At 46.8% G+C, this 12,004-nt stretch overlaps 1 protein-coding gene across 3 annotated transcripts; it reads right to left on the reverse strand.

Annotated features, from left to right (window-relative positions):
- Positions 1–980: 980 nt before the first annotated feature.
- Positions 981–11,973, reverse strand: EXOSC1 (exosome component 1). Of its 3 annotated transcripts, none has more exons than XM_005566120.4 (8): positions 11,921–11,973; positions 11,698–11,813; positions 9,208–9,282; positions 5,614–5,702; positions 3,425–3,458; positions 2,452–2,502; positions 1,935–2,019; positions 981–1,305 (listed from the first exon to the last, which is right to left on the reverse strand). In XM_005566120.4, exons 1-8 carry the CDS (start codon positions 11,949–11,951, stop codon positions 1,199–1,201), a joined length of 588 nt encoding a protein of 195 aa, XP_005566177.3. In that variant the 5' UTR covers positions 11,952–11,973; the 3' UTR covers positions 981–1,198. The 3 variants fall into 3 exon arrangements, 2 of the variants coding, with proteins under 2 accessions (XP_005566177.3, XP_045217243.1); XM_045361308.3 differs by having other exon boundaries at positions 3,418–3,458; XR_012418042.1 differs by lacking the exon at positions 3,425–3,458.
- Between the last annotated feature and the right edge of the window lie 31 nt (positions 11,974–12,004).

Consider the following 12,004-nt stretch of genomic DNA (forward strand, 5'->3'; position numbering starts at 1 on the left):
GTTAGGAAGCAGAGGATAGAAACTAAGGTGGGCTGATTCTAAAGCTCACATTATGCACTGTCACTAATACTGAAGAGATGGGCTTCTTGAGTAACATCTCAAGAAGTGACATCTCAAGACTCGTATTTTGTCGGCAACCTCTCCATGCTTAACTTTCATCCCTTCCTCATCCCCAAACTTATGCCTTAATTTCTGCTTCTGTACTTAGCCTGGGCTTGTCTCTCTGCCTTGAATATATTCACTTACTTATGTTCTTTAATTTATTTTTATCTCATGTCACTAATCCTTTCCTGGCCACCTCATATGACAGTACTCTGTCCCACTTTTCAATTCAGATTAAACATTTCCTGGAGTACCCACTATATCAGTAATGTGTATCAAATACTTTTAGACATGTTACTTATTTTTTTTGAGACAAGAGTCTCGCTCTGTTGTCCAGGCTGGAGTACAGTGGCACAATCTCGGCTCACTACAACTTCCACGTCCAGGGTTCAAGTGATCTTCCTGCCTCAGCTTCCCGAGTAGTTGGGATTACAGGCATGTGCCACCACGCCCGGCTAATTTTTGTATTTTTAGTAAAGATGGGGTTTTACCATGTTGGCCGGGCTGGTCTCGAACTCCTGACTTCAACCTAACTCGGCCTCCCAAAGTGTTGGGATTTACAAGCATGAGCCACCACGTCCGCCTCACATGCTATCTGTATCACGTGTCCTCAAATTTTCATTAGACCATAATGTACCTGAATGAAGGGGACGTATGTAAAGCACTTGACTCAGTGCCTAGCACAGTGAGTACTCAATAAGCAGAAGTACTGAAATGTCCTGACACCATTTAGACGTCTTTCTCTGCTTAAGACAACTATAACATCCTTTTAGTAAAAAAGTTTTATCATAACAAAAAATAGGTATTTATAAGGACTGTCAGGGGGGATAGGCTATTTCCAATATCACAGTTTTGTTAGGCTATTTCCAATATCACAGTTTTGTTTGTTGGTGCCTTGAAAAGATAAGTTTTATTACTCAAGAGAATGAAATCCACTGATAGGTTCACAGAAACATGTTCCATCTATAGCCTAAGTTTCTGGCAGATTTTTCTGGAAGAGGCTGTTGGCCGACGCCAGGTGTTTGAATAGACAGCAGCATCTTGGTGTTATACTCAGGAACAGCTTACCCCCTTCCATGGGGTAAAAAGTGGCTTCTTAGGTCTGCAAGAATTCAGGTTGTACTCGGGCTACTTTCCGGAATTCTTTAGTGTGGGTCTTAGGGCACTGCATCTCACACCAGCTGATGGGAACCATCTGGATACCTGGAAGGGAAAAGCTGGTGGAGCCCAGATCCCAAAGATTTGCCTGGGACTCCTCTTTTATGCTGGGTATGAAACTCAAGTGCCACCAAGCTTCCTACTGAACCTCAACTCACAAAGAAAAAACTTTGTTCTACTGACTTATGGAGTCCCGTTTCCTGGGATTTATATAAGGAGAATCAGGCTGGGTGTGGTGGCTCACACCTACAATCTCAGCACTTTGGGAGGCCAAGGCGGGTAGATCATTTGAGGCCAGGAGTTTGAGACCAGTCTGGCCAACATGGCGAAACCCCGTCTCTACTAAAAATACAAAAATTAGCTAGGTGTGGTGGCGTGTATCTGTAATCCCAGTTACTTGGGTGATGAGAATTGCCTGAACCCGGGAGGTGAAGGCTGTGGTGAGTGGAGATCGCACCACTGCACTCCAGCCTCCTCGACACAGTGAGACCCAGTCTCAAACCACCACCACCACCGGCACCAAGCAAAGAAGAAAAAAAAAAATCATTCTAATCTCAGAAGGAAATATCTACAGCCATACTGCTTCCCAGATAAGGGAAACCAGGAAAAACAATGGATTAATCCCAAACCATAGCTCCAGGGAAAGTAAGGATGTGGAAGCAAGGCCATCTCACCTGACTCACTGTGGGCTACCACTACTCCCAGCTCGTTCTCGGCAGTGGTTAGCAGGTAGTTGGACTGTGCATCACCTAGGGAGATCTAGTCACATAACACTGAAGGAAAATGAGGAGTTAGAAGTCTTCCCCCAACCTTAGTCAGCTGAGTTGTTTTTCTACTTTCTCTGTTTTGTTTTTTTGAGACGGAGTCTTGCTCTGTTACCCAGGCTGGAGAGCAGTGGCGCGATCTCAGCTCACAGCAACCTGTGCCTCCAGCGTTCCAGCGGTTCTCCTGCCTCAGTTTCCCGAGTAGCTGAGATTACAGCCATGCGCCACCACGTCCAGCTAATTTTTGTATTTTCAGTAGAGACAGGGTTTCACCATGTTGGGCCAGGCTGGTCTCGAACTCCTGACCTCAGGTGATCCACCCGCCTTGGCCTCCCAAAGTGCTGGGATTACAGGCATGAGCCACCACGCCCAGCCTCCATCTCTTCTTTTGACAAAAACCCAGAAGTCTGCTGGGAATAAAGGATACCACTTTGGCCAAGACAATGTCACCTGGGCGGAAACTCTTATAAATTTCAACCTGTAAAGAAAGAACAGGAATGGTAAGTGAAAGTTCTAGACTGGGTCTATATGAAACTGTGAACCCTTCTGGTAAAGCCAGTCTACTTTCTAATCCTGGAGGGTAGAAATCATCATTACTCATGTCAAGTCAACAACTTTTAATTGCTTCTATAGTATTATCATACAAATGAAAAGTTGTTTGTTGTTTTTTTTTTTTTTGAGATGGAGTCTCGCTCTGTTGCCCAGGCTGGAGTGCAGTGGTACGATCTTGGCTCACTGCAACCTCCACCTCCCAGGTTCAAGCGATTCTCCTGCCTTAGCCTCCTGAGTAGCTGGGATTACAGGCGCGCAGCATGACGCTGGCTAGTTTTTGTATTTTTAGTAGAGATGGGGTTTCACCATGTTGGTCAGACTGGTCTTGAACTCCTGAGCTCGTGATCTGCCTGCCTTGGCCTTCCAAAAAGCTGGGATTACAGGTGTGTGCCACCGCACCCAGCCCTTTTTTGTTAAGGGTGGAATCCCACTGTGTCACCCAGGCTGGAGTGCAGTGATGCAATGGTAGCTCACTGCAGCCTTGGACTGCTGGACCAAGGGATCCTCCTGCCTCAGCCTCCCAAGTAGCTAGGACTACAGGTTTGTGCCACCACATAACCTCAAACTCCTGGGCTCAAGCAATCCTCCAGCCACATCCTCTCAAGCAGCTATGACTACAAGCATGAGCCACCATGCCCGCTAATTTTTAATTTTTAAAATTTTTGTAGAGACAGGGTCTCACTGTGTTGCCAGGGCTGGTCTTGAAGTCCTGGCCTCAAGTGATCCTCCCGCCTCAGCCTCCCGAAGTACTGGGATTACAGGTGTGTGCAACCATGCCTGGTCTGAGATAATACTTTTAAGGGATTGAGATTTGTAAAGCCGTTAAAAAAAGAGAACCAACCAACAACCTTGTCTTTTTCAGTTGCTCGGACATCTTCCTTGCTATAAAAAAAGAATTAACAGAAAGATTAATTATCTGTGAGAAAGAATTTTTTTTTTTTTTTTTTTTTTTTTTTTAAGACAGAGTCTCCCTCTGTCACCCAGGCTGGAGTACAGTGGCACGATCTCGGCTCACTGCAACCTCCGCCTCCTGGCTTCAGGCATTTTTCGTGCCTCAGCCTCTCAAGCAGCTGGAATTACAGGCATGTGCTGCCACGCCCGGCTAGTTTTTGTATTTTTAGTGGAGATGGGGTTTCACCACATTGGCCAGGCTGGTCTTGAACTCCTGGCCTCAGGTGATCCACCCGCCTCAGCTTCCCAAAGTGCTGGGATTACAGGCATGAGTCACCTTGCCCAGCCTGTGAGAAAGAATTATTCTGTAGATTCCTAGTAAATAAAGAGCTACAAGAACAGACAGAACAAGTCTTAATTGGGACCCAGCTGCTACTCAGAGGAGCAGGGTGGAGAAGCATCCTCAGACCACACGGAGCAGCAGTATCAATACCTGATTAGATAAAGGCAGATCAGATTTGGCAAGAAACGATAAGGAGTTTTGTTGCCTCAGGGCTTGAACAGAAGCACTATAGCAAGGGTCCCCAAGTTCTGGTGGCCTGTTAGGAACCGGGCTGCACAGAAGGAAGTGAGTGGCAGGCAAGCTTCATCTGTATTTACAGCTGCTCCCCAATCACATACATTACTGCCTGAGCTCCGCCCCCTGTCAGATCAAAGTGGGCATTAGATTCTCATAGAAGTATGAACCCTATTGTGAACTGTGCACATGAGGGAGCTAGGTTGCCCACTCATTATGAGAATCTAATGCTTGACGATCTGTCACTGTCTCCCATCACCCCCAGATGGGACCATCGAATTGCAGGGAAAGAAACTCAGGGTTCCCGCTGATTCTACATTATGGTGAGCTGTATAATTATTTCATTATATATTACAGTGTAATAATAATAGAAATAAAGTACAGCATAAATGTAATGCACTTGAATCATTCTGCAACCACTCCCACCACAGTCTGTGGAAAAACTGTCTTCCAAGAAACTGGTCCCTGGTGCCAAGAAGCTTGGAGATTGCTGCACTACAGAACCACATCAAATCCTGAGGCTGGAAAGGGCCTCAAAAGTTAGATTATCTGCCTGGCAAGAAATGTTTGTCCTTTCTCAAGGAAGCCACAGGAAATCACCGTCTCACTCACAAATCTTTTCAATGTTTTATAACCTCTGAGTTCAATCTATATTAAAATTTTTAAAAAGTGCTTCCTAGAATGCCTTCCACTTTGGTTTGAGTCATCCTGACACTGATAAACTTCAGCTTCACTCAATTCTTTTTGCTTTACTTTTCATTTATTTATTTGTTTTTTGAGACAGGGTCTCACTTTGTCACCCAGGCTGGAGTGCAGTGGTACAATCTCAGCTCACTGCAACCTCCGCCTCCTAGGCTCAAGTGATCTTCCCACTTTAGCTCCACAAGTAGCTGGGACAACAGGTATGCACCACCATGCCCAGCTAATTTTTTTTTTTTTTTTTTTTTTTTAAGAGATGGAGTCTCGCTGTGTACCCTGTGCCGGAGTGCAGTGGCGCGATCTTGGCTCACTGCAACCTCTGCCTCCCGGGTTCAGCCTCCTGAGTAGCTGGGATTACAGGCACACGCCACCATGTCCGGCTAGTTTTTGTATTTTTAGTAGAGACGTGGTTTCACCATATTGGCCAGGCTGGTCTCAAACTCCTGACTTTGTGATCTGCCCACCTTGGCCTCCCAAAGTGCTAGGATTACAGGTGTGAGCCACTGTGCCCGGCTAATTTTTGTATTTTTTACAGAGACGGGGTTTCACCATGTTGGCTAGGCTGGTCTCAAACTCCTGATCTCAAGAGATCCATCCGCTTCAGCTTCCCAAAGTGCTAGGATTACAGGCATGAACCACTGTGCCCAGCCTTTGCTTTACTTTTAAACCCTCTCTTGTTAATATTTTCCTTTTGTCCTAGCTCATCCACATATTTTTGGATACTACTAGGGGAGAATCAAAGCACAAAGAAGAAAGAAAAATGGGCAAGAGAAAAATAGGAATTGTAACTGTTGCTCAAAATTCTGGTGTCCTAGTCTATCCTAATCTTATTGCAGTTGCTAAGGCATACGTGACAAGGATACTTCTTACCGGATAGTTCCTCGAAAAGAGTTCTTAAGTGGCATGGACCCCACATATAGGATGTGTACTTTGGCAAAGCGTGAATTGATACTAGAGACCTGTGGAATAGAGAAAAGATCAGCATCAGAGTATAAGCAGTTGTCAGCTCAAGGAAGCAGCAACGAACTGGGGATTACTAGGACTTCAATGCAAGCAACCCTACTAAGTAGAGAATTTAAGACAAGTTAACTCCTACTTCTCTGCATAAGTGACACATGTAAAGGGGAATAAGAGCCACTCTGGCCACCTAATAGAGTTACCATGGGAAACAAAGATGGTATGGGTTTTTTTTTGAGACAGAGTTTCGCTCTTGGTGCCCAGGCTGGAGTGCAATGGCGCAATCTTGGCTCACCGCAACCTCTGCCTCCCGGGTTCAAAGAATTCTCCTGCCTCAGCCTCCTGAGGAGCTGGGATTAAAGGCATGCACCACCATGCCTGGCTAATTTTGTATTTTTAGTAGAGACAGGGTTTCTCCATGTTGGTCAGGCTGGTCTCAAACTCCTGACCTCAGGTGATCCGCCTGCCTCGGCCTCCCAAAGTGCCGGGATTATAGACGTCAGCCACCACACCCTGCAGTTTTTTTTTTTTTTTTTTTTTTTGAGACAGAGTCTTGCTCTGTCACCCAGGCTGGAGTACAGTGGCACGATCTCGGCTCACTGCAAGCTCTGCCTCCCAAGTTCATGCCATTCTCCTGCCTCAGCCTCCCCAGCAGCTGGGACAACAGGCACATGCCGCCACGCCCGGCTAATTTTTTAGTGGAGACGAGGTTTCACCATGTTAGCCAGGATGGTCTCGATCTCCTGACCTTGTGATCCGCCCGCCTCGGCCTCCGAAAGTGGTGGGATTACAGGCGTGAGCCACCACTCCCAGCTTTTATTTTTTTGGTCTTTTCACAACTTGCCCTTCAGAGAAGTATAGATTTTTTAAAGTATAGATGGCTAACATTGGAAAAAAAAAAAAAAAAGGCTGGACACGGTGGCTCATGCCTGTAATCCCAGCACTTTGGGAGGCTGAGGTGGGCACATCACTTGAGGTCAGGAGTTCGGGACCAGCCTGGCCAACCTGGTAAAACCCCATCTGTACTAAAAATACAAAAATTAGCTAGGCGTGGCAGCATACGCCTATAATCCCAGCTACTCGGGAGGCAGAGGCAGTAGAATCACTTGAACCCAAGAGGCAGAGGCTGCAGTGAGCCAAGATCGTGCCACTGCACTCCAGCCTGGGTGACAGAGCAAGGCCCTGTCTCAAAAAAAAAAAAAAAAAAAATCTAAAAAGGAAAAAAATCAAGGAATGCTAGAAAATAAAAGTCTTTTGCTTCTCTGCAGAAAAAGGTCTCAGCTTCAGATGTTCAAAAATAGGCTTCCCAATCATCCTCTGGCATCCCTGTTTCCCAGACACAGGTAGAAACTCTGTATTCAGAGAATCAGCTCAGTGAAGGAACTACGCATGCCTGACCTTGGCTGCCTTATTATTCTAGAAATCTGTAGACCAGAACAGTCCAGTAAAACTTTATGTAGTGACAGAAAAGTCATGTGCTGACCAGTATAGCAACCACTAGCCACAAGTGGCTACTGAGTACTTGAAATGTGGCTAATGTGACTAAGGAAACCAATTTTATTTTATTTTATTTTATTTATTTATTTTTTTTGAGAAGGAGTCTCGCTCTGTCGCCCAGGCTGGAGTGCAGTAGCCGGATCTCAGCTCACTGCAAGCTCCGCCTCCCGGGTTCCCGCCATTCTCCTGCCTCAGCCTCCTGAGTAGCTGGGACTACAGGCGCCGCCACTTCGCCCGGCTAATTTTTTTTTTTTTTTTTGAGACGGAGTCTCACGCTGTTGCCCAGGCTGGAGTGCAGTGGCGCGATCTCGGCTCACTGGAAGCTCCGCCTCCCGGGTTCCCGCCATTCTCCTGCCTCAGCCTCCTGAGTAGCTGGGACTACAGGCGCCCGCCACCGCGCCCGGCTAATTTTTTGTATTTTTAGTAGAGACGGGGTTTCACTGCGGTCTCGATCTCCTGACCTTGTGATCCGCCCGCCTCGGCCTCCCAAAGTGCTGGGATTACAGGCTTGAGCCACCGCGCCCGGCCCCGGCTAATTTTTTTGTATTTTTTTAGTAGAGACGGGGTTTCACCGTGTTAGCCAGGATGGTCTCGATCTCCTGACCTCATGATCCGCCCGTCTCGGCCTCCCAAAGTGCTGGGATTACAGGCGTGAGCCACCGCGCCCAGCCCTTATTTTTGAGAGACAAGTCTTGTCGTTACCCAGGCTGCAGTGATCATGGCTCACTGCAGCCCCAACCCCCTGGGTTCAAGCGATCCTCCTGCCTCAGCCTACCAAGTAGTTGGGACCACAGGCATGTGCTACCATGCCTGGCTAATTTTTTATTTTTATTTATTTATTTATTTAATTTTCAGAGTCTCACTCTGTTGTCCAGGCTGGAGTGCCGTGACGCGGACTCATTGAAACCTCGGCCTCCCGGGTTCAAGCAAATCTCCTGCCTCAGACTCCCGAGTAGCTGGGATTATAGGCATGTGCCACCACATTGAGCTAATTTTTGTATTTTTAGTAGAGATGGGGTTTCATCATGTTAGCCATGATTGGCCAGGCTGGTCTCGAACTCCTGACCTCAGGTGATCTACCCACCTTGGCCTCCCAAAGTGCTGGGATTACAGGCGTGAGCCACAGTGCCCAGCAATTTTTGATTCTTTTTGTAGAGATGAGGTTTCACTATGTTTCCCAGGCTGGTCTTGAACTCTGGGTTGAAGCAATCCTCCTGCCTCGGCCTCTTTTTTTTTTTTTTTTTCTTTTTTTTTTTTTTTTTTTGAGACGGAGTCTTGCTCTGTGCCCCAGGCTGGAGTGCAGTGGCACGATCTCGGCTCACTGCAAGCTCCGCCCCCCCGGGTTCACGCCATTCTCCTGCCTCAGCCTCCCGAGTAGCTGGGACTACAGGCGCCTGCCACCTCGCCCGGCTAATTTTCTTGTATTTTTAGTAGAGACGGGGTTTCACCGTGTTAGCCAGGATGGTCTCGATCTCCTGACCTCGTGATCCGCCCGTCTCGGCCTCCCAAAGTGCTAGGATTACAGGCTTGAGCCACCGCGCCCGGCCTTTTTTTTTCCTTTGAGACAGAATTTCGCTCTGTTGCCCAGGCTAGAGTGCAGTGGCGCGATCTCAGCTCACTGCAAGCTCCGCCTCCCGGGTTCACGCCATTCTCCTGCCTCAGCCTCCCACATAGCTGGGACTACAGGTACCCGCCACCATGCCCTGCTCATTTTTTTTGTATTTTTAGTAGAGACGGGGTTTCACCGTGTTAGCCAGGATGGTCTCAATCTCCTGACCTTGTGATCAGTCCCCCTTGGCCTCCCAAAGCACTGGGATTATAGGCGTGAGCCACTGCGCCCAGCCTGCCTTGGCCTCTTAAAGTGTAAGAATTACCAGTGTGAGCCATTGTGCCCCGCCAGAAATACATTTATGTAGCTTGTGGCTATCATACTGGACACTGCAGTTCTGGCATGGTCATGATTTCAGCACTGAATGGGCATTCTAAGCATGGAAGTTAGGACAAACTTACCTTACAGGTTACAATAGCTCCGACATCTGGCAGTAACTGGGACTCTGTTTCTCTTACTACAGACACCACAGGAAGCTACGGAGGGAAAAAGAAAAAACTGAAATGTCCTGGCTAACTCTTGGGTCAAAGCATTTGTGTCTTGAGAGTAATATAGGAATGTCTTGGTACACAGGTGAGAGCTGGAGTATGCATTCATTTATAGGCCAGAGCAGAAGGCCTTAGAAATTTTAGGAAATAGGAGGACCAGGGGGCTACAGAATGCTGCTAGAAGATGTAAACCTCTAAACTTCTTTTTTTGTTGTTGTCGTTGGAGATGGAGTCTTGCTCTGTTGCCCAGGCTGGAGTGCAGTGGCATATTCTCGGCTCACTGCAAGCTCCACCTCCCGGGTTCATGCCATTCTCCAGCCTCAGCCTCCCAAGTAGCTGAGACTACAGGCACCTGCCACCACGCCCGGCTAATTTTTTTTGTAGTAAATCCCTAAACTTCCAATAAGTTTTCTGGTGATTCTCTCAGAATTTCTTGGTATACAACTATATTGCCTATAATCATTGACAATTTTACTTTTTTTGGTTTTTTTTTTGAGATGGAGTTTCACTCTTGTTGCCCAGAGTGGAGTGCAATGGCGCCATCTCGGTTCACTGCAACCTCCACCTCCTGGGTTCAAGTGATTCTCCTGCCTCAGCCTCCCGAGTAGTTGGGATTACAGACGCCTGCCACCATGCTCGGGTAATTTTTTGTATTTTTAGTAGAGATGGGGTTTCACCATGTTGGTCAGACTGGTCTCGAACACCTGACCTCAGGTGATCAACCCACCTTGGCTTCCCAAAGTGCTGGGATTACAGGCGTGAGCCACTACATCTGGCTGACAATTTTATTCTTTCCTCCAAAGTTATACTGCTTCTTTCTGTTTCTTATTTTACTGCACAGGCTGAAATTTCCACAGAAATGTTACAAATAGTAGCTACACTTGTTTTAAGTGAATACTTGCAGAGTTTTCTCTTTGAGCATGGTATTGGCTGTTAGTATGAGACAGATATTTTGAGCCTCATCTTTTAACAATCTCTCCGTTGCTTACAATGCTTCAGCTCTCCTGGCCTTCTTTCAGTTTCCCCAACTTACTAAATTCTTCCCACTTTCAGATCTCTCTTCAACCTATTCTTTTTGCCAGAATTGCACTCTCTCCACCCACCTGACTCTAACCTACTCTTTAGATGATTCAGCTTCAATGTCACTTCTGCTGACTAGGATGGATTTGCCTGTTACATGTTCTTAAGGTGCCCTGTAATATTCTTTCAAAGCAGCCACCACATGTGTAACCATATGCTTATTTGAGCATTTATTTGTTTACAATTTGTGTCTGTGTCCTTTGATAGCAGAAACCAAGTCAGCGCTGTGCCTGACACATGAAAATACTCAAGTGGTATCTATCAAATGAACAAACTCAGGACTGTTAAGGACATTCCCAACAATGACTGAATAGAAAGCCCCTTGAGTCAGACGGCTTAAGTTACTTACTCAAAGCAGAATCGAGGTCAAGTTAGCCAGAACCTAACGGTTCTAATTCTGAATCCTCTTTCTACTGTGCTCCTTCAAATATTGCTTATATGATCCTGAGCTAATCCTGGATCAATCTCTAAAACTAGAAAGGTAGGTATTACGCATTCAACAAACATTTATTGAGGAGCTGCTTTGTGCTAGATACTGATGGTATGGTGGTAGCACCTGCACTTCGTGGAACTTAGATTTAAGCAAGGGAGAAGTCTAGTGGGAAACATACCTGAGTGTCTAATCATATGCTGACATAAGTGCTTGGAAGAAAAGGGACAGAGTTTTTTGTAAGTCTTTAACAAAACAAACAAAAACAAAACATCCCACAAAACTCCTTTCCTCAATTAGTGGGTCCAGAAGGGCTTCTCTGAGGTGATAATACAGAAACTAACGGAGGTAGGAATTAAACAGGCCTAAGAAGACAGAAGCGTTCCAGATAGATGGCATGTTACAAAGGCTCTGTAGCAGGAGAAAGCTTGGCACATTACCGACACTGAAAGAAGCTAGTGTGTTACAAATTTTTTTAAAAGGGCAAGCCAAAACTGTGATTATAACTTTTACAAATAGAAAAGACTGTATGATTAGATTGCGTCAGTGAGGTGGAGATAGTGGCACTAGATAAAGCCGGAGAGGTAAGCAACATTCATACAGTATACAACGCACTGCTGGGCTGAGCTGGGCTGGGTTACTGAGTTCGCATCTGCTTTTGTCCCAACCTCCCTCCCCGAGGGTCAGCAGCACAACCAAGCGAGATCAACACAACTAGTGTGTGGTGGCTAAGTGCACAACAGCGGCGATACGGCTAGAAGAAACTAAGAGACCAACATTGTACCACTAAGGCTCTAAAGACGCGTCCGCAGTGCCCATGCCTAAGGACTGGAACTCAAGGGCAGCCTAAGGGAAAAACAGAGAGAGAGGAGACGGCATGCCGCTTCCTTTACCGCGCCGTTCTCGCTGCTCTTCATCAGGCAGCCGGCAAGCGACGAAAAGATGTAGCCGTGGCGGGTGTAGGTGCCGCTGCCCGGGCTGCCCTCCTCCAAGTTACACAGACGTTCGCCTGCAGAAAAAATGCTGCATCGGTCATGGGCCCCCAGAAACTGCAGGCCGTCCAGGCTTCTTGCTTCGGCCCCTATCCAGGACTCTGTACGGGAAGCGCTCACTTACCGGGAATACAGTATCTCACAGGTGGTGCCATGATTGCCGCTGTCCCAAAACCCGGATGAAAACGAAATCGATTTCTCATTGGCC

This window comes from Macaca fascicularis, chromosome 9, assembly GCF_037993035.2.
Source record: "Macaca fascicularis isolate 582-1 chromosome 9, T2T-MFA8v1.1".
In the NCBI taxonomy this organism is placed as follows: Eukaryota; Metazoa; Chordata; class Mammalia; order Primates; family Cercopithecidae; genus Macaca; species Macaca fascicularis.